General features: G+C 41.4%; 2 protein-coding genes across 2 annotated transcripts; both read left to right on the forward strand.

Moving 5' to 3' along the window:
• pnp6 (purine nucleoside phosphorylase 6) lies at positions 1–5,347 on the forward strand. Its single transcript, XM_024423521.2, has 6 exons — positions 1–257; positions 1,871–2,040; positions 2,428–2,531; positions 3,074–3,249; positions 3,468–3,658; positions 3,772–5,347. The coding sequence occupies exons 1-6, from the start codon at positions 229–231 to the stop codon at positions 3,966–3,968; spliced, it is 867 nt and encodes a 288-aa protein (XP_024279289.1). The 5' UTR covers positions 1–228; the 3' UTR covers positions 3,969–5,347.
• Positions 5,348–11,782: 6,435 nt separating this feature from the next.
• LOC112252369 (calretinin) lies at positions 11,783–26,882 on the forward strand. The gene is made up of 11 exons (XM_024423522.2): positions 11,783–11,976; positions 17,152–17,228; positions 18,492–18,581; positions 18,871–18,951; positions 20,191–20,247; positions 21,155–21,232; positions 21,827–21,882; positions 21,993–22,032; positions 22,210–22,263; positions 24,794–24,865; positions 24,985–26,882. Exons 1-11 carry the CDS (start codon positions 11,883–11,885, stop codon positions 25,099–25,101), a joined length of 816 nt encoding a protein of 271 aa, XP_024279290.1. The 5' UTR covers positions 11,783–11,882; the 3' UTR covers positions 25,102–26,882.
• Positions 26,883–27,376: the final 494 nt, after the last annotated feature.

Here is a 27,376-nt window from a genome sequence, read left to right on the forward strand (position 1 = left end):
TGTCAGTGTCAGTCCTCAAGGTTTATTGCGCGGGTCAGTGAGCGCCCCAGTCTGTTAGACAATTGGATTAGAACAACGAGACATTTCAAAGGAACCGCAAGTCCAACGACTCCTCCTCCGTCACGCCACCCTCCCATCACTGACCTTGTCCTACGAGTACCGTTTGTCGCTAAACGCTGTGGCTGAAGAACAAACCATTTCTACTGTAGCTTTACCTCGTCATCAGCAATGAACAAGTCATCCTCAAACAAATGCAGGTAAAATAACATATTGGTGTATATCGAAGTAAAACGAAGTGAACGGGCTACACAGTAGAGCCTATAATAATTTTCACAGTAACCCATGAAAATTCTGCTAAAATGCCAGTTTAGGTCAGTAAAATCGTCATATCGTAGGTAATAATGTGTCGGTGGATTAGGCTACATGAAATAGGCATGTTTTCACATATGACAAGAGATATCGTGGCTCTATTTGATAGATATCAATACAAATAGTTGATTTACAAATCGAAAATGTATATTGTTTATAAGGTTAACAATATTTAAGCTTTTTATCTCCCTATCATTGTTAGTAACTAGGCTGCCTACATCCTCATACGTAGATACACGTTAGCGTGGGCAGCACTTAAAGAAACATGCTTCCTTTTCATGCAAACTCTATGCAAAACGAATTCAAGCATTGAAAGTAGCCCAAGCTTTTGCCAGCTCATTTGAAAGGAAAGGGACTCGCCGTTGTCTGTCAATAAATACAAAATGAGTGGCCATTGTGCGTGTTCATTGTGCGCCTGGTTCAGTAGGAGTGTGCAGTCGCGCGGCTCTGTGGACCATCCTGAATGGAATGCGCTGATCCCGCAGCAGGCAGCAGCACCACGGACAGCTCCGCACTGCGCTGCCACTGAATCATCCAATCCTGCTGCTTATTTCACTTGCTCAGTGAGCCTTTGTAGCTCCCACCATTTTACTACAGCGAGCAGAAGGTTGAATTGCCACTATTTTCCGTTTTAAATCCAGCTTTATTATGAAGCGTATACAACCCATAAAACATGCCCTGCCGATATAAAAGTTTATGGTGACTGGAGGTTTATTGCTAACATCGAATATGAGGATGATATTTTTTTTTTTTTACTAGCAGAACTCAAACTGCCTTCTGCAACTAATGTTTGTTAGAGTGACCTCTAGTCAAGTGATCTAATTGGGTTTATGGTAACTTATAAAAGCTGTGTAAGCCTGCTTTTAAATTACAGGACTTGCAATCAATCATTCACCCGATGAGTTTGCCGACAACAGTGATGTGTCTCAAATGAAGTCGATGTGCTTGTAGAGTTTGAATGTGTAGAAGTTAATTACATTTTGTTGAACTCACGATTCAATTTAATTCAAGTAGATAAACTCTCTTTCTCTTTCTCTTTCTCTCTCTCTCTCTCTCTCTCTCTCTCTCTCTCTCTCTCTCTCACACACACACACACACACACACACACACACACACACACACACACACACTACCAAGAGAGGGGGTTACAGGGTGTGTTGTGTCTGTGATTCTGTTGTTACCAGCTGTAGAAGTTGCTAAGATACTTTTGAAGATCACCCTTCTGTAATTGACAGGTTGAGCTCATCAACTAAGAAAAGTTACTATTGGTTGTGTTCAGATGAAAGGTATATAGTAACCTATCTCAGCTGAAACACAGATTATCTTTGATGATTTAAATTAACGTCAGGATTGTGGGTTCGATTCCTGTGACCACCCATATGTAAAAATATATGCACAAATTAATGTAAGTCACTTTGGATAGAAGCTTCTGCTGAATGGCATATATTATTATTATTATATTTCACTGAATAGCATGCACTTACTATGTTTCTTTCCTCAGTTACAAATATGAGGATTATAGAGAAACAGCTGATTGGTTGCTGTCCCACACTGAGCAGAGGCCTAAAGTAGCCATCATCTGTGGCTCTGGCCTGGGCGGCCTGGCTGACCTGCTGGACAACAAGACTGTGTTTCCCTACAAGGACATCCCATGCTTCCCCAACAGCACAGGTCAGACAATATCCTTATCCTGTACTGTCCCACCGGAAAATGTACAGCAACACGCTGTCTTCAGTTTGTACATGCATCATTACATCATCCTGTAGACATTACATACTATCTTACAGTGTTATGCTTAGTGAACACTTGACCAAAGCTCAATATACGTTATAATGATCATTGATAACTTATGCATTTAATAATTTAATGTTAGATAAGAAATGTTTAGGTGGATGTTTTGAAAGTTGAAATAAGAACACCAGTCTTTCACTGTGACCCAGAACCAGACCTTCACCCAATGCTGGCTGCTGCTTCCTGTCCTTGGGACCTGACTAAAATATTTACATTCAGTAATTCTATAAAAATGCTCCACCTTTTTTTCTTGTTGCACCACTGCAGTACAAGGACATGCCAGTCAGCTGGTCTTTGGGGAGCTGCAGGGGAAGCAGTGTGTCTGCATGCAGGGCCGCTTCCACTTCTACGAAGGCTACAACATTGCCACAGTGAGCTCCACTTTCTCTACCCACCATAGCCATATCCTCATTACATTTTTAATGTATGTTGTGGAAGTGTATTGAAATGCTTGTGTATCCCATGGTAAACCTGACATCTGTTTTATGGGATGATATTTAATTTTAAATGCAGCTACTATATTCTTTCAAATGAGTAGTGAGGATACTCAATGATACTTCACCAGTTTGTACTTTTATGAAGAACATAAGTCCCATAATGTTAGAATAACACAGTTAGTGTCTTGAGTTAGCTTTTAACCTCTGTAAAAGTAGCATACCAGGCAATTTGGGTTAACCTTTGACAGTGTGAGTTGAATTTTCATCGTAAATCTTTGGACACAATATAATCTGCACTCTGACATGATAAGACACACACTCTACACACACCTACACATGGATGTTGTATTGTAAATATCTGATAGTGGAGTAGTAGCCTGAGGGAACACACTAAATGAAAACAGTGCAGGCTTGCTATTAAAAAATGTTAGTACTGAGCATGTGATCTCTTATCTCTAGTTCTTCTTTCTCTCTAGGTGACATACCCGGTGCGAGTGTTCTTCCTGCTCGGGGTGGAGACCCTGATTGTCACTAATGCTGCTGGGGGGCTAAACCCCAACTTTAAAGTCGGTGACATCATGCTGATCAAGGATCACATCAACATGCCAGGCTTTGCAGGCCAGAACCCACTGTGTGGTCACAACGATGAAAGGTGAGCCTTCCATCACTCCTGGTTAGAATAGCAGTCTCTTGATCTTTGGAAGGAAGGGTCATGTTGCACGTTCCTGCTGTCTGAGAAGCCTGATTACTGGCATTATATTACAGTAAAGCGCACGGGTATTATACTTGTGGACTTCTTGGATTGTACTTTATCCTTTACCTGACATTGAGGGTCTCTGATATGACACAGGACTTTATGTATCTCTTCAGGTTTGGAGTCCGTTTTCCCTGCATGTCGGACGCCTATGACAAAGACCTTTCTATACTGGCCAAAGAGACTGCTGAGGAGCAGGGCTGTTCCTCCTTCATCCAGCAAGGCGTGTACTGCATGGTGGCAGGTCCCAACTTTGAGACCATCGCAGAGTGCAGAGCTCTCCAGAAACTAGGCGCAGATGCTGTGGGTTAGTATGGTTCATTGGGCTTTATCAATGCCCTGAAATCTTTCAATAGATGTCCATTTCTTCTACAGAACTCTAGTGCTTGTCTTCTTTTTCACCCTCTCTGTGCTCTGTAGGTATGAGTACAGTCCCTGAAGTGGTGGTGGCTCGTCACTGTGGTCTTCGTGTCTTTGGCCTGTCTCTCATCACCAACAAGGTGGTCACAGACTACGACAGCCAGGAGAAGGCCAACCATGAGGAGGTACTGGATACCACAAGAATGCGCACTCAGGACCTACAGAGGCTGATCAGTAACCTGCTGGCTAAGATGTAGATCAGCCCCAGTCTGTCTGTGTTAACTGCCCAGGAACATAGCTACTGTAAGGTGATGTTATACAGAAAGCACAGATGCATATATTCTAGAGAAATAGCTAGCAGACAGATCATTGCAATCATATGATATACGTAATTTGAAGGAAAGGCTAGATAGCTTTAAATGATGTCTTATTTGTTTACATTTCTCAGCACAGAGGATAATGCTAGTATTGCTACTTCAGTTTGATTTGACCTCTTATAGGCTAGGATTTGTCTTCATTGTGTAATCTCTAAACTGAAGCACTGTAAAGAGGCATACTAACCAAACTCACCTCTTCAAAAAGGGGTTGTCCATATGGCTATAAAGTAATGCAATACTTGAAAATAATATATTCCTTTGAATTAAAACATCACACTGAAGTGTAAGATATGTAGCCTTCATGTACATTGATGTATTGCACAATTATTAAGTACACATTAATCTCATGGTCAATGTGATCATGGGATCAAGCACTGAAAGACAAATCAATGGTCTGTATATCACGTGGACCAACAATCATTGTGTTGTTGCTTATTAGTAATGATTAACAATGTATATTTCTTCCTTGTTAGACTTATTATTCTACCTTTCTAGAATCCGACTGCTCCTTGATGGAGAGATCGCCAAAACTCATGGTTATAAGAATAATCAAATTTCTCAGAGTGATGAAAAGTAAAACTTTTTTTTAAAACTCTAACATACACTGAATATACCAAACATTAGGAACACCTTCCTAATATTGAGTCGGGGCATGGATTCTACAAGGTGTTTAAAGCGTTCTACAGGGATGCTGGCCCATGTTGACTCCAATGCTTTCCACAGTTGTGTCTAATTGGCTGGATGTCCTTTGGGTGGTGGATCATTCTTTATACACATGGGAAGCTGTTGAGCGTGAAAAACCCATCAGCCTTACAGTTCTTGACACAAACCGGTGCGCTTGTCACCTACTACCATACCCCGTTCGAAGGCACGTAAATCTTTTGTCTTGCCCATTCACCCTCTGAATGGCACAAGGCTTAAAATCCCTTCTTTAATGTGTCTCCTCCCCTTCATCTACACTGATTGAAGTGGAGTTAACAAGTGACATCAATAAGGGATTGTAGCTTTCACCTGGATTCACCTGGTCATTCTATGTCATGGAAAGAGCAGGTGTCCTTAATGTTTTGTATAGTCAAGGTATATTGGGGACCAGTTATTTTCGTAATCATAAAAAGGAGACTGTTGTTGTCAGATGTTTTTCACAGTTGAGGAGTAGTAATGTACTGTATGTAGGAGATTAACTTCTTTACTTTAATTTCAGTTGTCCTAAAATTGAATGTATTTTCACATAATATACGGTTTAAAACCAGCAAATTACACTTATAAAATTGTGTACTGTTATTGTGAGAGTCACATGCAGTATAGGCAAAACAATACTGAGCACCTTGAGTAGGAGGTTGTGTGTGTGTGTGTGTGCTTGCGTGAGGGTGTTTGTGCAGGAGCAATGTTAGTGTGAGATTACAGGTAGTGAAAATCCTTTGAATGGAATGGTTTATTACCTCTTGTTTATGTTCATATTGACTCATGAGCAATATGGGAAGAGAACAGACTTTTAATGTGTTTCATAGAGCAGTACATTTATGTTATGCTTTGTTTTAAAAGGGCAAGTGAGCCTCCCGAGTGGCGCTGTGCCACTAGAGATTCTGGGTTTGAGTCCAGGCTCTGTCGAAGACCGGCCACAACCGGGAGACCCATGGGGCGGTGCACAATTGGCCCAGCGTTGTCCGGGTTAGGGGAGGGTTTGGCCGGCAGGGATGTCTTGTCCCATTGCGTACTAGTGACTCCTGTGGCGGGCCAGGCGTACGGTGTACGCTATTTCCTCCGACACATTGGTGCAGCTGGCTTACGGGTTAAGTGGGCATTGTGTCAAGAAGCAGTGCAGCTTGGTTGGGTTGTGTTTCGGGGGACACACGGCTCTCAAGCTTCGCCTCTCCAAAGTCCGTACGGGTGGTGCAGTGATGAGACAAGACTGTAACTACCAATTGGGGAAAAATAAAGGGCAAGTGAGATGATTATCATCAATAATGTTGATCAATAAAAAGAAGGAATCTGATGAAATGAGACAAAAAGACAAGGGGGATACGCCCCCACGCAACATCCCTCCTCCCCATCCCTATCAGTATTTTGAAAGAACTGGGTCACAGCACTGAAAACATACAGTTGAAGTCAGAAGTTTACATACACCTTAGCCACCTACATTTAAACTCAGTTTTTCACAATTCCTGACATTTAATCCCAGTAAAAATTCCATGTCTTAGGTCAGTTAGGATCACCACTTTATTTTAAAAATGTGAAATGTCAGGATAATAGTAGAGAGAATGATTTATTTCAGCTTTTATTTCTTTCATCACATTCCCAGTGAGTCGGAAGTTTACATACACTCAATTAGTATTTGGTAGCATTGCCTTTAAATTGTTTAACTTGGGTCAAATATTTTGGGTAGCCTTCCGCCTCCTTGCTCGCACACGCTTTTTCAGTTCTGCCCACAAATGTTCTATAGGATTGAGGTCAAAGATTTATGATGGCCACTCCAAAACCTTGACTTTGTTGTCCTTAAGGCATTTTGCCACAACTTCAGAAGTATGCTTCGGGTCATTGTCCATTTGGAAGACCCATTTGTGACCAAGCTTTAACTTCCTGACCAATTTCTTGAGATGTTGCTTCAATATTTCCACATAATTTTCCTCCCTCATGATGCCATCTATTTTGTGATAGTGCACCAGTCCCTCCTGGAGCAAAGCACCCCCACAACATGATGCTGCCACCCCCTTGCTTCACGATTGGGATGGAGTTCTTCGGCTTGCAAGCCTCCCCCTTTTTCCTCCTAACATAACGATGGTCATTATAGCCAAACAGATCTATTTTTATTTATTCAAACCAGAGGGCAATCTTTGTTATTCAAACCAAAGTGCGATCTTTGTCCCCATGTGCAGTTGCAAACCATAGTCTGGCTTTTTTATGCCAGTTTTGGAGCACTGGCTTCTTCCTTGGTGAACTGCCTTTCAGATTATGTCGATATTGGACTCGTTTTACTGTGGATATAGATACTTTTGTACATGTTTCCTCCAGCATCTTCACAAGGTATGCACAAAGTGTCATGCACAAAGTAAATTTCCTAACCGACTTGCAAAACTATAGTTTGTTAAAGTGGTTGGAAAATGAGTTTTAATGACTCCAGCCTTAGTGTATGTAAATTTCCGACTTCAACTGTAGATATGGACACATCAACATATACACTAAACATGCTCCAAAATGTGGTGAATGAAAAGGAATTTCCCATCCCCAATCCATTACATAATTCAACAGTTCTGCCAACACACTGTAGAAGTGGAGCTGAGATGAAATATTAACACAGTGAGCCTAGCAGCCTGCCACCAGAAATAAAGAAATATCTCCAAAGATGCTTCTATCTATGGCATACCATTGCAAATATGCAACAAAATGAAGACCAAGAAAATAACACTTTTTAAAAATGGTTAAGAACAACATTATGTGTCATACAGAGTACAATCTAAGCTTGATGCCCTCAATCTCACACAAATTATCAATGAACCTACGAGGTACAACCCCAAATCCTTAAACACCGGCACCCTCATAGATATTATCCTAACCAACCTGCCCTCCAAATACACCTCTGCTGTCTTCAACCAGGATCTCAGCGATCACTGACTCATTGCCTGCGTCCGTAATGGGTCTGCGGTCAAATGACCACCCCTCATCACTGTGAAACGCTCCCTAAAACACTTCAGCGAGCAAGCCTTTCTAATCGACCCGGCCCGGGTATCCTGGAAGGATAATGACCTCATTCCGACAGTAGAGGATGCCTGGTTATTCTTTAAAAGTGCTTTCCTCACCATTTTAAATAAGCACGCCCCATTCAAAAAATGTAGAACCAGGAACAGATATAGCCCTTGGTTCACTCCAAACCTGACTGCCCTTGACCAGCACAAAAACATCCTGTGGCGTACTGCATTAGCATCGAATAGCCCCTGCGATATGCAACTTTTCAGGGAAGTTAGGAACCAATATACACAGGCAGTTAGGAAAGCAAAGGCTAGCTTTTTCAAACAGAAATTTGCATCCTGTAGCACAAACTCCAAAAAGTTCTGGGACACTGTAAAGTCCCTGGAGAATAAGAGCACCTTCTCCCAGCTGCCCACTCACTGCACTGAGGCTAGGAAACACTGTCACCACCGATAAATCCATGATAATTCAGAATTTCAATAAGCATTTTTCTACAGCTGGCCATGCTTTCCACCTGGCTACCCCTAACTCAGCCAACAGCCCTGCACCCCCCACAGCAACTTGCCCAAACCTCCCCCATTTCTCTTTCACCCAAATGCCTTTTACATGCCCTCCAACACCACGTCCAGCACCATCTGGTCTCCCATCCAGGGACTGACCAGGACCAACCCTGCTTAATTTCAGAGGCAAGCCAGCAGTGGGATGCAGGGTGGTATGATACTGGTAAAATTTTGAGCATAATGGTGCATCGTGGTGCAACCAGTCTGCAGCGCCTCTCAAATTCTTTGGGGAGAACCCTGCATAAGCATTACTGAATTCCTATCATTCAAATCTATTTGACCACCACACAAAGGTTAGATTAAAAACCACATGTCTGGAACAGTGCTGTGTTATAACAGAGAAGGCAACATTGGCATTGCTATGAGCGATAGTGCTACATCACAGTATTTAATTTAGCCACTTGCAGACGTGTAACTATTGCAGAGCTGTTTGGGCAATCTCATAGTTTATTGCATGATATCACGATGTCTCTGGGAGTAAGCTACGGTAGAAACATTGTGTTAATCATACATTGCACACTTTGTTCCATTTTGGGTCAGATGTCAGAGATTGTTTTTGTTTCCTCCTGTCTTTTCCCTCTTTTCTCTTTTCCAGGCACATCTTCCATCCCTTTTTGCAGCCCCCCCCCCCCATCTCTCAAACACCAACTGCTAAATCATCCTAAAGATCCCAATTCCATTTTGGCTCACTACACATTAATGTCACTGCAACTATGTTCTCTCAGGCCCCATATTTCAGGGACACTTTCCAAGATCTCTATGTGGATAACAGATTTCAGTTAACAGTAAACCCATATGAGTCACTAAACTTGTAAATCACTCACAATAAAATGAGATAATGATTGATGAACGTGATACTAGTTTGGACAATATGGTCTTTCTCTTCTATATAAACACACACCAAGCTAAAAAAAAAACAGTGCCCATTTTTAGATCAAGAGGCACGCTCTCCCTGTCTCTCCTACCCTGATATCTCTTAACAACACAGACACACACACACACACACACACATTTTGGTGTAATCAGTAAATAGCAATCCCACTGTTGACGGAGAGACTTTTTTTTACTCTCTTGCATCAAATGTTCGAAGCTACCAGAGGGAGAGTCTGTAAAATACAGTGTAATAATAAGAGAGGGATTTAAAATTATTTTGGGTGATTCCCGCCTACACACACACCAGTGCACCGTGGAACAACACACACTCTTTTGAAAGTTTGTTTAAGTTTTTCTTTATTTGCTCATTAAAATCGCTAAATAGTAGAGGAAGAAAGAAAGAAAAGAGATACATGAGCAGCAGAGATGGGAACCACAATTGAAAACAACATTATCAGTCAGAGGCGGTTTTAATATGTATATGAACAATTGCTATTCCCTGTTTGCGTGTCAATCAATCTATATTCATGAAGGGGACAAAAACATTTCCTGAATAGAGAAAACCAGAGTGATAACCAAAAGAATGGAGGGGTGAAGGAAAAGAACACCAGTGCTATTGTCTTAAGGTCAATGCTTTAAACCTCTATGCATGGTGACAGCTCTCATCTCAGAATGATGATCTATCTGACCCTGTCTTGCCAATAAACGGGAGACTATTCCACGGTGAAAAGACCTGCGGAGGAAATAGACTGAGACATTGTTGCTGAATAAAGACTTTCAATATTTCCAAACCGGTCTGACAGCACTGGATCTGATGGAGGATGGGCCTGTTCAAATGGTATTGGCTGACTGTCTGTTATAGATCATATTAGCTAACCGCTAATTTTAGATTATGTTAGCTGACAATCCATATAAAGTTATGGGTTATTGAGCCTTTGTGATATTTAAATTGTGTCTGTTGCACTAAACATGTTCTCATGAGCCATCCTGGTTGGTGGGTGTTACGCACGAAATAGGATACATTACATTGATGTTTCAGAGGGTTTTTTGTTCTGTATTGAGTGTCATAGTGGGGCGGCAGCGTAGCCTAGTGGTTAGAGCGTTGGACTAGTAACCGGAAGGTTGCAAGTTCAAACCCCTGAGCTGACAAGGTACAAATCTGTCGTTCTGCCCCTGAACAGGCAACCCACTGTTCCTAGGCTGTCATTGAAAATAAGAATTTGTACTTAACTGACTTGCCTAGTTAAATAAAGGTAAAATAAATAGTCAGTGTCAGAGCCACTGCTTTATTCTCAATGAGGGTGGACAGTAATAAGGTCCCCAGTGGCCTTGAGAGGAAAACACACAGTATGTCATGAGGAGAGGTAACTGAGGAAATTCACAATTTTCACCACTAGCCAAAGGATCATATTGTGACGCTGTGCCACAAAGCCAGGGCAATGGAAACTCACATTATTACATCAAGGTGTATCCTCATTTCTGAGCTCACTACAGATAAGGTGTTGATCATTGTCATTCTTGACCTTTGAAACTCGATCTGCATGTCCAAGGATGTTTAAATGTATGTAAATGGTAATGAATGTACGTAAATTGCAAAGTATTTTTGTCTGTAATGTCTTTTTTTAATTTGTCGGACCCCAGGAAGACTGACTAGCTGTCGCCTAAACCAGATCTACCATTAGAATTAGAAATCCACACTCTAATCATATTTCATATGGCCCTGGAGGATTCAGTGATAAGGCTGAAATTCTTTGAGGACCAGAGCGTCCAACAAACATATTCCTTTACAATTATGAAACCGCATTTACCATGCAAATCCATGCAAATCCATGCAAATCTTAACACACTTGTTATGAGTGGTCATGACCACTCATTTCTAATTCATCTGAATCCTTTCACCGAATCCCTAGTAATTGGCATTAAAGCTGAGTGAGTTGTGCATGCAATAGCTTCATGCAGTGCAGTGGCTGTACAGCAGAAGTAAGACTACCATAATTACTACTATGCTCCTCAGTCCTACTGCACAGACATGTCTCCTCCCTGGGCTCTGGTACTCCTGACTGAGGATAATACCCGAGCCTTTTGGAAACTCCTTGCTACCAGATTCTCCTACTGTGATTGTAAACACAGATGTGTCCATGAAGTCTATTGAAAACAATTAAACACACAGTAAGGATTAATACCATTTTCAATGCCAATCCATCTTTGACATGCATGCACATTGACAATGAAAATAAAAGAAGGAAATTATACATTGAGGGAATTTGATGCACTTTCTGCACATGGAGCAATACAATTCCTGCACAGACCCTCACTGTGATTTACATCATTTAAACCAAATAGCCTAGAAATCTGGTTCGAGGTGGCAGAGTTCAAAACCCGAACAGCAACAGAAGGTTCAGTCCATTGAAGTTCTTTGGATGCATTCGGACTATTAATTAAATATCCCTCTCCGCATGATACCTCGCAGAAGCAGCCGAACACAGACGAATGGATGTGTGGGGGCGTTGAGCTTGGTGTCACTGCGCCACCCGCATGGCTATATGGGAACTGCAGTCTCTACTTTGGTTTAAAAGCTCCGGCAGCGCGCAGGGTTGTTACAGTGTGGATTGTGGACCTACAGAGAAAAAGTTTGCACGGGATATTCTAGCGCACAGGAGGAAAAGTTGTTGGGAAGATGGCAAACAAACTACAGCAGCCTCCACATCTTCATCTGGCGGAATTGAGCGCCACCCAGTTCATCGACATCTGGAACCATTTCGATACCGACGGTCAGTACCGGAGAGCAAAGTTGTCCAAAATGTTACTTTGAATTTTAAGCAGCATTTAAAAAAATAAACTAGGTATTGTTTCAAATGCAGATATAAATGTAAGCTAACATGTCGAATAGAGTAGGTTACATAGGATATAAATAGTCCATCACATATTTTGGTTTACAATAAGAAAATATCATAGGCTTATCAAGGCTTTTCGTTTTTTTTAAAGATGCAGCTTGGATATTGGGATAGCGTTGTGTAAAAAGTGTTGTATATCATAACTTTTGTCCAAGATGAAAAATCGTACGGTCTAATCCGCTGGATGTTTTGAATGTCGATTTTTTTTTCTTCGTTTTGTTTGGAAAATAAAATAAGTGCTTGACAGTTAGGAAAGCAGCTAGAAAACTCCTGGTGTTACTGTTGAGATGTTGTTAAAAAATATTATTTATAAATAAAGGTAATTCATTGTGGCCACTATATTATATCCTTAGAAAGGTTAGAATAGGTTACTGTGTATGAATTGCTCGTGGAAATGTTTAATTTTAAAAGGTTGATTGTATGGATGCATGGCTTTTATTCTGTTATTACAATAATCCAATCAGATAAATGTAGTACATCAGTATTACAATGTACGTCAGTCTGTTTGGTCGATCAATACGCATCTGACGGCGAGTCCATACCTCTGTGCACGGTGCGCTAAAGGATGGATGGGCGTGTGCCACGGTCCGTCGTCCATATAAAACATATGTAGCCTAACCACACAATAAGTTACACTTTTGTATAGGCCTTAGCCTAATCATTTACAACCTAACTGAATACTTAAATAAACTAGCCATATTATCCAACTGTATTGTTTTATAAAGGATTAAACAAAATTAAAAAATGGATGATGGTGTCTGGACCCAGGACAGTTTCCATAGGCATCATCATTGATGGTCATTGATGGTTGGAATCCTGCTTTAGAAAGTTGCGTCTAAAATATAACTAAATGTTTGAAAAGAGGAGGAAGTTGGTCAATCAAATTCCTACTGTATACGTACATTTTCGGCATAAAAAAAGTTTGATTCAATAGTATTAAATTAGTGTAATTCACGATACAGATTAAATCCCAACTAAAACGGAGACAGGTTACTGTATACTTCCAGTATTATATGGTATAAAATGAGTTCTCAGCTCATTTCAAGCGCACGAGCCCACGCCCCTCCACACTCATTACCATTCGCATCATCTGGGCATCCTCCCCCATTAATAGTGTTAACTGCACATTCCGTCCCGACCAGTTGTTGAAGCGGAATGAGAATCCTCAAAACGCGAGGAGTCTCTTGGATCACTATACGTTCCCTCTGGGTGTTTATGTTCTCTGAGCGCAAACAGGGATTGGTGATGTGGTTCCACCCTATAGGGCATATACTGCACTGTCTCTCTGGCTTGAGCATTTGCTGCAAAGACAACATGACATACGGATAGAGTAGGCCTGCGGGGTGCTTTTCTGCTCTGGTGCAAATATGCCTAACGGGCTAGTCCAGATAATTTGGGATACCGATTTCGCCGTTGTCCATGGTGCTGAAATTATTAGGCGCACAAAAAATGTTAAATTAATATTTTTGCTATGGAGAACACACAGAGTTACTGTGTATACCTAACGAATGTGTGTCTGATATTGACATTTCAGATGTGTATTATGATGCAGTTATAAATGTAAGACTTGACATGATAGTGTAGTCCCGTTATAATGTACTCTTTTGTAGATTCTGCATGGCTTCGAAATCAGAATCCACCAGTCTTGTGGGGATTAGGTAATCAGATAGTATTTTTAAACAGTTCATCAAATGTACTGGCACGTGAAACACATAACACCATAATGATTGCCAATGTTTCTCAGCATGTGTTAATGATATTAGCCTAGTAATTGTAAACTAATAGCATATCATTCTATATGTAAAAAAAAAGACTCAAAATGGCTGATAGGATAAGATCAAACTAAGTCTTATAATGCATTCTGATTGCATAACAGTAGAATGCTACTATTAAGTTGTTACATTCTGATTGATACCTTTACTTTTAAGAATAAATAGGAAGCTAATATCAGATAATGTTGGACATGTCTGGCCACAAAGTGGGACCTAAACCAATACAGTTGGCCACATTCTACTGCCACAATTGTTTAGACAGACATTCAGGATTCATTCATTGTGGATGGAAATTCTCCAATGAAATATTTACTTTTGGGGTCTGAGTAGATAATTGAAAGATCATGGGACATTGCATTACATACTCTGGGCTAGTGTACTGTATATGTCACATTATCATACACAGCATTCTCTGCAATATACTGTTGAAGTCGGAAGTTTACATACACTTAGGTCGAAGTCATTAAAACTCGTTTGTCAACCACTCCACAAATGTCTTGTTAATTAACAAACTATAGTTTTGGCAAGTCGGTTAGGACATCTACTTGGTGCATGACACAAGTCATTTTTCTGACAATTGTTTATAGACAGATTATTTCACTTATAATTCACTGTATCACAATTTCAGTGAGTCAGGAGTTTACATACAGTAAGTTGACTGTGCCTTTAAACAGCTTGCAAAATTCCAGAAAATTATGTCATGGCTTTAGAAGCTTCTGATAGGCAAATTGACATCATTTTAGTCAATTAGAGGTGTACCTGGGGATGTATTTCAAGGCCTGCCTTCAAACACAGTGCCTCTTTGCTTGACATCCTGGGAAAATCAAAAGAAATCAGCCAATACCTCAGATTTGTTTTTTAGACCTCCACAAGTCTGGTTTATCCTTGGGAGCAAATTCCAAACATCTGAAGGTACCACGTTCATCTGTACAAACAATAGTACACAAGTATAAACACCATCGGACCACGCAGTCATCATACCGCTCAGGAAGGAGACGCGTTCTGTGTCCCAGAGATGAACGTACTTTGCTGCGAGAAGTGTAAATCAATCCCAGAACAACAGCAAAGGACCTTGTGAATATTCTGGAGGAAACAGGTACAAAAGTATCTATATCCACAGGAAAACAAGTCCTATATCGACATAACCTGAAAGGCCGCTCAGCAAGGAATGAGCCAATGCTCCAAAAACGCCATAAAAAAGCCAGACTACGGTTTGCAACTGCACATGGGGACAAAGATTGTACTGTTTGGAGAAATGTCCTGTGGTCTGATGAAACAAAAATAGAACTGTTTGGTCATAATGACCATCGTTATCGTTATGTAAACATGAAGCACAGGGGTGGCAACATCATGTTGTGGGGGTGCTTTGCTGCAGTAGGGACTGGTGCACTTCACAAAATAGATGGCATCATGAGGAGGGAAATTATGTGGATATATTGAAGCAACATCTCAAGACATCAGTCAGGAAGTTAAAGCTTGGTCGCAAATGGGTCTTCCAAATGGACAATGACCCCAAGCATACTTCCAAATGTGTGGCAAAAGGGCTTAAGGACAATAGAGTCAAGGTATTGGAGTGGCCATTACAATGCCCTGACCTCAATCCTATAGAACATTTGTGGGCAGAACTGAAAAAGTGTGTGTGAGCAAGGAGGCCTACAACCCTGACTCAGTTACACCAGCTCTGTCAGGAGGAATGGGCCAAAATTCACCCAACTTATTGTGGGAAGCTTGTGGAAGGCTACCCGAAACGTTTGACCCAAGTTAAACAATTTAAAGGCAATGCTACCAAATACTAATTGAGTGTATGTAAACGTCTGACCCACTGGGAATGTGATGAAAGAAATAAAAGCTGAAATAAATCATTCTCTCTACTATTATTCTGACATTTTACATTTTGATAATAAAGTGGTGATCCTAACTGACCTAAGACAGGGAATTTTCACTAGGATTAAATGTCAGGAATTGTGAAAAACTGAGTTTAAATGTATGTGGCTAAGGTGTATGTAAACTTCCGTCTTCAGCTGTACATGCTCAACTCCAGCTTGTTGGTGCTTAAGTGATTTACTAACACATAGCTATACAAAGTTCATATTCATGATGATATTGGTAGGATTAAATCCGCACTATATGGATTAAATCATGTTTTCTGTGTAATCCCATCGGGAGGAGAAGCACTGAGAAGGTTCAGACAAATTCAGGGCTGTCACAAAATGCAAATGTTCTTTGTTCATAATGACATATACTTGTTCTTCTGGTAAATATCATACTGGCTGCTTCCCCAGAGACGTCGCTACTCAGCCACTTGCAAATGTCACTAGAATCCACAGGCAAATTAATACACAGGCATTTGTAAGACATTTAAATCGTGACACTGATAAGAAATGCATAGTTGGTTTTTGTCAAAAGCCACTATAATAACCATCTCACTAGTGTTGCCTTTTTTAAAGCTATAATTTCCTTAACCATTATTTATAGACATCCAAATAGTCCTGGCAAGGGTGCAACTAGGCACAGATGGGAAATCCTCATTTATTTGAAGTTGAGATTACTGTATTGATTTCTTACACTTTCATGCCAGGCAGAGATTTCCCCATTGTCTTTTCAAATAACTGGACTTAAAAGACTTTGGAAGACGCAATTAGAGGCACAGAGAGAGAGAGAGAGAGAGAGAGAGAGAGAGAGAGAGAGAGAGAGAGAGAGAGAGAGACGGAGAGAGACGGAGAGAGACAGAGAGAGAGAGAGAGACAGAGAGAGACGGAGAGAGAGAGACGGAGAGAGACGGAGAGAGAGAGAGACGGAGAGAGAGAGAGAGAGAGAGACGGAAAGAGAGAGAGAGAGAGAGAGAGAGAGAGAGAGAGAGAGAGAGAGAAAGTAGTGGTGCATTTCAAGACTGGGAGACCCCTTCAAGGGATTTAATTAAGCAATTTCCATGGTTTGGGTGCAAGCTATCTCGCCAATTACATCAGCCAGAGCCAACTTCGCAGCATGCTAACCACCTGGACAACAAATTAGCTAGTTATAATGTCAGTCATTGAGCCAGCCATCCAATCAGCCAGTAAGCAAGATAAACTTGAAAAAAATTGCTGTAAAACCGGGAAGTATTGGCCTAATTTGCTATAAAATGTAAGAGTATGTATAATCTCACTTCTCACATTTATGCACATTTCACCGTGGTCCTATACTGTATATAACATGGGGATATTGGATGCTTCACAGTCTACCTATATGTTAGATACAATCTTGGGATGATTGGTCAAATCACAGTTTTTTTCTGTTGCAGGCAATGGCTATATCGAGGGCAAGGAACTGGAGAACTTCTTCAGGGAGTTGGAGATTTCACGGAAAGGGGCCGGAGTGGTAAGGGAATGATCCCTGGACCTTGACTAAAGGCTCAATTCAATCAAACATGTCAATGCAATGTTCATACAGTATTTCTGTTTACACAACTACTGCCATTATGGTATGTCTGAGGCCTATTCTGTCTCTGATGGGTCTATGTGGATTTTTTACAGTACTTAATCCCAAACTATTTTTTTTTTTACATCATTTCTCTAGGGCTATTATACAGTATGCTACAGCAGATATACTGTCATGCTGGTTTGATTGAATTGAGTGAAGGAACGTGACATGGCTCTGGTCTTTAATTATAACAGAAAGTTAACTATGTTTGGAGTTTTATCAGGTGAAACCAAAGGACCACAACCTCTTGCAAAAACATATTTGACATAGTAATTGGTGTCATGTGAGTTTCCCGTACCAGGATAACAAGCAATGGCACAAAGGAATTCTACCAAAAACTTTTACTGACAACAGTGAGGGTAGTGTTTTGATTGTTCTTTAAATCCAACAATCACATGTTGGCATCTCCTCACTAATCAAGGTTGTGGCCTATTCTGGTAGGTGGTTAATTGAGTTCCGTAACAAGCCCTAGAGATATGAACTCATGCCTGTAAGCTGTCCAGTCCGTCTAGGAGAGAGTTTCCCAAACTCGGGCATCCGGACCCCAAGGGGTGCATGTTTTTGTTTTTGTCCTAGCACCACAAATGATCAAAGCTTGATGATTAGTTGATTATTTGAATCAGCTGTGTAGTGCTAGGGAAAAAAACAAAACGTGCACCACTTTAGGTCCCGAGGACTGAGTTTGGACCACTAGCAGTAATTAAAATGTGACTGATTTGTCCAACCAAGTGCTAATTAATTATTCAAGCAACATCAAAATAAAGTTATCCAGAGAGTTCTCCCACAAATAGAAAATAAAAATTTTCTTGGGAGGAGTCAGCACAATAATGTTTCTGTCACCGCATCTCGTGTGTGTACAACAAAGGAATCAGAGAGCATCAGTAATCATGTTACATAAACTCCATGGAGCTGCATAAAGTCTGTGACTAGAACATGACAAGCCCTTTAGCTGGGGAGGGGAGGGTTGTCTGTTTAAGAGCGACAATCTCTGTCTGCCCAGTGTAATAACCACTAACATCTAAAACTAGCTCTGTCACAACAATGTGAGTGACCACAGCCCTATAACATGAGAGGACGGTTTGCATTAAAAAAACAACTGATCTTTACTGATGTTTATGTCATGACAAACTGTATTTGGATGTATTTGTGCATGTTTTACAGGACCCATCAAACTCCACTTTCAAAGAGAAGATGAAGGAGTTCATGCAAAAGTTTGACAAGAATGCAGATGGGAGAATTGAGATGTCTGAGGTGAGCTGACATTTTTCCATTTCCTATTTCAGGTCATTGAGGATTTGAATAAACCAGTGAGGATTATTCCTAATGATCTCAGACAGTTTGCATATCAATGCAGAAACAATCAGACATTAGTACGGTAGATGTGTTCTGAAACTGTTGATGACTCGATGCTTTATTCAAGTAATCTTTGTCTAAGAGATAAGATTCTATCATCTAACACAGTATTTTTCACACTATCAAACACAGAGAAACAAAAGTTTTAAATTTTTTCCCCCTCATTAATCTTTCTTTCTTTCTCCAGCTAGCTCAGATTTTGCCCACAGAGGAAAACTTCCTGCTTTGCTTCAGAGAGTTTGTGGGATCCAGTTCTGAATTCATGGCAGTAAGTGGTGAAAATAGATGGTTTGAGTATTAAGAATTTGAAGACGGGTACAGGCTGTTTATGTGTGTTGTTGTGATTGGAAATATAGAGCTACTGTAATAAGGCAGAATGAAAAACAACAATTAGACACAGCAATTAAAACCAATAACAATCCAAATGTAGGATTCCTGGCCTTGCCCAAATCATACATAAATCATATTACTGAATTGCACTGTAATTACATTGCATAAACAAATCATACTCAAAGATTATTTTTCTCTGTCATACTGTATGTGCCCTCTGCCAAGTGGAAAGCCACAATCACTCACTCATGGAGCAGACAATTTCAGAGACGCATGACAGCTCTGTCAGATTAGTCCTCATAGTGTGAATGGAGAGAGTTTGATTATCAGTAGTAACAGGAGGGACCACCCAGTCATCCAATGGACACCCATTATGTCAAAGGCAGAAAAATTGAAATGAGAAAGAGAAAATGAATATTTTGTAATCACCAGGTGTGGTAGGGAAGGCTTTTAAAAGGATAGATTGAGGAAGTACAAACTTCTATTTTCAGAGTCATATATTATAGATGTGCTGCTGTAATTCTCCATAGACCTGGAGAGGGAGGGCATCTATCTTTGATAAGAGAACTTTCTGGAATCAGGGACAGCTGCTAGATTAAAACATTAATTAAAATGCATTTCTCTCTCCTTGCCCTCTCACAATGTGTAGGAGAACGGAATTGAACATCTGGAAAGTATCATGAGAATCATAGTGTGATTACAGGAAGAAAAAGCTAACAATTACCAGCCACAGAAATTGGATATGATTTTTTTGTGCTCTTCCTCTTCTTTTAAAAATGTTCTGTCCCGCCAGAGAGTAATTAATGCATGTCCCATGCAATCCTATTAATACAATCCAGTTCGATTGCTTTGGTGTCACAGAACATTAGAGTGTGCTTGATTGTGAGTGGAGGAATGAGGTGGCTCATTTAAAAAGTGATTGGTACTACTGTGGGAGAAAGTGATTGGTACTACTGTGGGAGAAAGTGATTGGTACTACTGTGGGAGAAAGTGATTGGTACTACTGTGGGAGAAAGTGATTGGTACTACTGTGGGAGAAAGTGATTGGTACTACTGTGGGAGAAAGTGATTGGTACTACTGTGGGAGAAAGTGATTGGTACTACTGTGGGAGAAAGTGATTGGCTATGTCTATTTTCTTTCTTTCTAATGAGTGTGACTTTGTATTTGCGTATATAGGCATGGCGACGATACGATACAGATCGCAGTGGGTACATTGAAGCTAATGAACTGAAGGTATGGTTTCTCACTTGTTAACGTTTCACTGCAGTGGGCTAAATCAGGGTCACACAGAGTGTTTCTTGGTAGTCTTAAACAAATCTAATTTGAAACCAAAGGGGCTTAGAAAAAGAAGACACAAGTACCATGTCAGATACAGTTGAAATGTGTTACATTTTGAGTTTGCAACCCAATATTACACTTCATATACATCACAGAAGACAAAACCATTTGACATAGAAAAAACAGATTTTCAGCTGTTCTATTAATTATGAAATTATGAAGAATATGAATAACATTACACCTATGAGTCATTTGACTGCAGGAAATGACTACCCATCCATAAGAGACATTTACAGTAGGTCCTTTTACAAACTATGGTAGAGTTCCAACCATAGTCAATAGTTATCTCTCCTTGTCATTCGATCCAGCTATAAGAAAACAAGGAGATAGATGCATCATTATGCTTTACAATGTAAATTAAGCTTTAGAAACCAACACCCAAATGCTTGCAGGTATAGTTGTTGTGTTGATGCAGTGAGGCAAATGGGGACAATGCAAATTCCTCTCTTCTCAGTGGCTGTCAGACGAGGACACTATACAAATCATGACTTGTAATACCACCCATTATGCTATTGTCTGAAACTGTAATTCATTTCTAAAGTATTTTCTGCTGTCTTATCAGCAGGGTCTTACTGTAAAACAAGCTGGTAGTGATAGATAACATTACCCTTTCTGTCAATAAAGGATCTGAGAAAGTATGTGATACCTCCAACTCTATGTAAGCCAATACTTATATAACTGACGGAAACCAATAACTGAGGCCTCTGGGCTAAAGTATAGACAAGCCAGGCTCGCTAAGGTCATAGGATTGTTTTTGACCTATTAGTCAATTATAGTTTATTCATATTTCTCCACTCCACAGGGATTCCTCTCAGACTTGCTGAAGAAAGCCAACAGACATTACGATGACCAGAAGCTTCACGAGTACACACAGACAATAGTGAGTCTTTTCAGTATAAATGAATCCCTTCCTGTATTGTACCCAAGCCCTTCCTCACAGACTTATTTGAGAAGTAACCAACATCCTGCACCACATGCAACCACAGGTTCTACATGCAACCCAAAGGGGTTCTACGTGGAACCAAAAAGAGTTCTGCCTGGAAATAAAAAGGGCTCACCTATGGGGACAGCCGAAGAACCCTTTTGAAACCCTTTTTTCTAAGAGTGTACTGTTTGTAACTCTTGTCCCGTCATGCTGGTGGTTGCTATGTGGTTGAGTGGTTGGGTGTGGGACTCACAATGTCCTATGGGTTGTGTGTTCCTACAGCAGATGTGCAAACACCTGTTTCAACCTCAAGGCCTAAAGCTTGACCTGAATTACTCTGGGGAGAGAACCAATCTTTACCAATCTTAGAGTTGACTAGCAACTTGTATGTACAACAGACTGCCAACAGAGGTAAATCAAAATAATAATGTGTGAAGAGCCAAACTTGCCGTCACAACTGCGGAAGGCCCAATGCTTTAATGTCTGTCTCTCTCTCTCTCTCTCCCTCTCTCTCTCTCTCTCTCTCTCTCTCTCTCTCTCTCTCTGCAGCTCAAGATGTTTGATCTAAACGGAGATGGGAAGCTGGGCCTGTCTGAAATGGCGAGGTGACTGTCAGCAACTAAGAAGACATTTTTATATTTCATGTGTGCCTTCAGCATCCAACACTCCTAACAAGTTTTTTCATGGAAATTATTCTCTGTTCTTCTCTTTTAAGGCTTCTCCCAGTTCAGGAAAATTTCTTACTGAAATTCCAGGTGAGGAGTGTGCAAGAGGAACTGATAATCCCTTCAAACAAATGTTGTTTTCACAGTAATTTTGGCTAATAAACATACCAGCAACATGATAATTAGATATTTCCTAACACAATCATTAATTTGCTATTTAACTCAGTAAAATGATGGTGCTCTGTTATTTCCGAATGTGTTTTACAGGATATCAAGCTGACCTCTGAGCAGTTCAGTGCTATCTTCACATTCTACGACAAGGTACATTTAGATATGTGATTGGATATTCTAAAATTATACAGTTTGCTATAGAGGTATTTAAGTTGAAAAAATATTTGCGTGCCGATGTCTGGACTAGAGGCTTGCTGAGAGGACTGGGGTAGACACTCAATTAGAAATGAAACACCGCCAGTGTATACATGATATGCATCAAACATTTACGTGCATAATTATTTCAGTGTTTGTTTCAACCTCCCCCTGCAGCTGAATCACTGGCAGCCGCTGTCACTGTTATGGGATTATGGGTAAAAAGACTGGCGATAGTAAGAAGCACACCAGGTCAACTGAAAACTAACATGGCTACAGTGATAAAATGTAAATGCACAGAGCTTTGAGAAATAAAACTTTTTGACAGCCCGCAACCAAGACAGCCTGTTTCCCCCGCATTCCCAAAGAAACACAACATCACGGTATCTTCAGTGCCATGGCCCTTCCTCTCCATAATATCTCCTTATGCATTTAAAGTTATTGCTCTTGAGCAGCCATATACAAGACATATTTTGGATTCATGAGTGAAATGTCAAGGGGCGTTGTAACGGTTTTCGTCCTCCTCTTCTGAGGAGGAGTAGGAAGGATCGGACCAATGCACAGCGTGGTAAGTGTCCATAATATAATTTTAATGAAATATAACTGAACACAGAAAACAAAAGACAACTAACACAAAGACATAAAGAAGGAACTAAGGTCAGAACGTGACAGTACCCCCCCCCAAAGGTGTGGACTCCGGCCGCAAAACCTGAACCTATAGGGGAGGGTCTGGGTGGGCGTCTGTCTGCGGTGGCGGCTCTGGCGCGGGACGTGGACCCCACTCCACCATAGTCTTGGCCCACTTAAGTGGCGCCTTTGGAGCGGCGACCCTCGCACTGACCTCGTACTGGGAACCCTAACAGCGGGCCCCAAATAGACCGGAGACTCCGGCAGCGCCGGACAGGCGGGAGACTCCCCCAGCAGCGACGGAGTGAAGGGCGGCTCCGGCAGCGCCGTAGTGAAGGGCGGCTCCGGCAGCGACGGAGTGAAGGGCGGCTCCGGCAGCGACAGAGTGAAGGGCGGCTCCGGCAGCGACGGAGTGAAGGGCGGCTCCGGCAGCTCCTGACTGACGGGCGGCTCCTGCAGCTCCTGACTGACGGGCGGCTCCGGCAGCTCCTGACTGACGGGTGGCTCCTGCAGCTCCTGACTGACGGGCGGCTCCGGCAGCAGCTCCTGACTGACGGGCGGCTCCTGCAGCTCCTGACTGACGGGCGGCTCCAGCAGCTCCTGACTGACGGGCGGCTCCGGCAGCTCCTGACTGACGGGTGGCTCCGGTAGCTCCTGACTGACGGGCGGCTCTGGCCGCTCCTGACTGACGGGCGGCTCCGGCCGCTCCTGACTGACGGGCAGCTCTGGCAGCGCCTGACAGACGGGCGGGTCTGGTAGCTCAGGACAGACGGGCGGGTCTGGCAGCTCAGGACAGACGAGCGGCTCTGGCAGCTCAGGACAGACGGGCGGCTCTGGCCTGGAGAGAAAACCTGGAGGGAGGAGATGGAGAGACTGCCTGGTGCATGGGGCTGCCACAGGACCCACCAGGCTGGGGAGACCTACAGGAGGCCTGGTGCGTGGAGGAGGCACCGGATGGACCGGGCTGTGGGGGAGCACTGGAGCTCTGGTGCGCAGAGCTTCCAACACTCTACTCAGCAAAATGGATAGTCTATCACAGTGCCATCCTTTTTGTTAACAAATCACCTTATACCACCCACCACTGCGACCTGTATGCTCTAGTCGGCTGGCCCTCGCTACATATTCGTCGCCAGACCCACTGGCTCCAGGTCATCTATAAGTCTATGCTAGGTAAAGCTCCGCCTTATCTCAGTTCACTGGTCACGATAACAACACCCACCCGTAGCACACGTTCCAGCAGGTATATCTCACTGATCATCCCCAAAGCCAACACCTCATTCGGCCGCCTTTCCTTCCAGTTCTTTGCTGCCAGTGACTGGAACAAATTGCAAAAATCGCTGAAGTTCGATACTTTTATTTCCCTCACCAACTTTAAACATCATCTATCTGAGCAGCTAACCGATCGCTGCAGCTGTACATAGTCCATCTGTAAATAGCCTGCCCAATCTACCTACCTCATCCCCATACTGTTTTTATTTTATTTACTTTTCTGCTCTTTTGCACACCAGTATCTCTACTTGCACATCATCATCTGCTCATTTATCACTCCAGTGTTAATCTGCTAAATTGTAATTATTTGCTCCTATGGCCTATTTATTGAATACCTCCTCATTCCTTTTGCACACACTGTATATATACTTTCTTTTTTCTACTGTGTCATTGACTTGTTTGTATTATTGGCTTGTTTATTGTTTACTCCATGTGTAACTCTGTGTTGTTGTCTGTGTCACACTGCTTTGCTTTATCTTGGCCAGGTCACAGATGCAAATGAGAACTTGTTCTCAACTAGCTTACCTGGTTAAATAAAGGTTAAATAAATAAATAAAATAAAATTATACGTTTCCCCTCTTCCTTCCAGGATGGAAACGGCTACATTGATGAGCAGGAGCTCGATGCTCTGTTGCGTGACCTCTATGAAAAGAACAAAAAGGTGAGATAATATTGAAGGTTTGGAGTTTAACTCTCAATTCCCCATAATGCTGAATCTCTCATTCTAATGCATCATTACAGAAGCACCTGTATGGATAAGGGTGTCTTGTCTTCTCTCAGGAGGTGGACACCAAAAACCTGACTGGCTACAAGAAGAGCATCATGGCCCTGTCGGACGGGGGCAAGCTGTACCGCTCCGAGCTGGAGATTGTGCTCTGCAGGGAGCCCATGCTGTGAACCCTGACAACCATCGCTGTCTGTTTTTTGACCTTCATGACCCTATCTGCCCATCCCCAGATCACACCCACCTCCAGCTGCCTGACGACTGTAACCAGGTGCATGTGCCGGGCATTCCCTTTATGAGTTTTGAATTAATGTGCACTGAGAAGCACAAACCAGCTCTCCCTCATGACCCCTGTCGACACTCTTCCCTACAGACTGACGTTGCCTTCGGCTCAATCCCTAAACTCTACATTTAACAAAATGAATAAAGATAATAAAAGGTACTTCTGCTAATTATGATTGCAATGTGAACAGGAGCGGAATGAAAATGAATATAAGATGATTTATTCTCAATGCTTGGTTTGACTTTCCTCTTCTCTTTTTCTCCCAAATCCACCCTTTAATTGGGACTTGCGACAGCAAACGTCCCACTCTAAATCTTTGTCATACTTCTGACTTTTTATTAATGGGACTTGCATAATGGGACTTGCGACAGCAATAATTATTTCTAACTTCTAGTTATTTCTAGAACGCTACACCTCTTACACAGTTTAAGCTAGAAACTTTAAAATGCTTAGACAGGCCTGGAATAGTGTGCTATTATACAACTTTTTGATAACATTTATACTTGTTTAAACTATTAAGCTTTTTGTTTTTCTTATCCTCCTCCATCAACTTTCAAGGGATTTCCTCAACATTCTAAATGGGCCCATTGTGACATTATGACACCAGTAGTCTATAGGTCATTATCAATAAAACGTCACAATATGGTGCAGAGCATTCGATTTGGCTGCTGGGGGCCAAGGAGCCCTCAACTCCGCTAAAACCATTGACAACTGCGTGCCGTTTTCAAGGGATAAATGCTATAAATATTTGGTTTTAATATAATCTCCTCCTGAAGAGAGAGCATAGTCAGAACTACACATTTCCGATTATTCCACGTTGAGCTGTATCATCAAGAGTTATATAGAAAGTAACTGCATGTTTTTCATGATCAGTAAACATCAATCGATCATGTATGTTCAGATACATGAGGGTAGCCTATCCATTTGGCAAGTAGCTAGGCTAGCTAGCTAAGCAAACAACGTGTCATTTAGCCTTTCTTCATCAGAAATTAGGCTTTTGGAACGAGCTTTAGATCGGTAAGTCCTCGTCGTGGTAAAGTTGTCAGTTGGACTACTGTCATCACCCCTATAGATGGCAAGCAAATCAAACAATATTTGGATATAGCCATCTAGTTTATCCCCTGAAAGTTAGCTCGTTAACTAGCCATATTGACCTGATGTGTTATTAGCTAGCTAACCAATTTGACGTTGTCCATCAGTCAATGTAGCCGCAATCGTGATTTAACATTCTTAAAAACAATGTTGAAAAGGGGATAACGTTAGCTAACTTCGCTAGGTAGGACTATGTTGGTTGGAGAAAAAAAGTACATTAGGTCCACTTACAACCTATGTTTAGACAACTGTACAACATTTATATCAGTACGATAGCTTTCAAATTAAACATCAGATAACACTGATCATGAAAAGGATGCAGTTACTTGCTGTATAACTCTGATGATAGAGCTCAAATGTGCGTAATTGTTTTGCATGGAATCATCGGAAATGTGTAGTTCTGACTATGCTCTTCAAGAGGTGATGACATTACAGCCAAATAGTTAACATTTATTTAACAATTCCGGAGCCGGGGGTCTCCTTGCCCCCCAGCAGGAAAATTGAACGCTCTGCACCTTATTGTGACGTTTTATTGATAAAGACGTATTCTATTCGGCATAAACAATGTCGCTTTTGACACAATCAGCTACTCAGGCCACTTTCCCAACAAATTTGAAGAAAAAAAAAACATAGCACATGAAATATCTAAGTCTGCTTTTCTGATATTCAAAACTGAAATTAGGACATAATTATATTCTACCAATCAAACGTACATGTGTTTCGGGTAACCGAGGTTACAACAAATTAGACAAAAACGCAGAGCATATGAAAACTTCCTCTAATTCTCTGTTTTTCAAAACGGAAATCAGAAAACGAATAGCTTCTACCAATCATGAGGTAAAGCTGTTTAAGTAATTGTATCAACTGCTTTCATTAAGGAAAATTCCACTCAAAAACGACTATATTTTTGAATCTGTTTCTTTAGTCCACTGTTGATACAGTCCCAAAGTGTTTTGCATATCAGCAATCAAGTTTTCAAGATATAGAACTTTCAAAATGCATAAAGTGTCATGTGTTTTATATCATATCATACTATCATACTATCATATGTGACACTTTCTGTATTTTGAAAG

This window comes from Oncorhynchus tshawytscha, linkage group LG06 (genome assembly GCF_018296145.1).
Source record: "Oncorhynchus tshawytscha isolate Ot180627B linkage group LG06, Otsh_v2.0, whole genome shotgun sequence".
Lineage (NCBI taxonomy): Eukaryota > Metazoa > Chordata > Actinopteri > Salmoniformes > Salmonidae > Oncorhynchus > Oncorhynchus tshawytscha.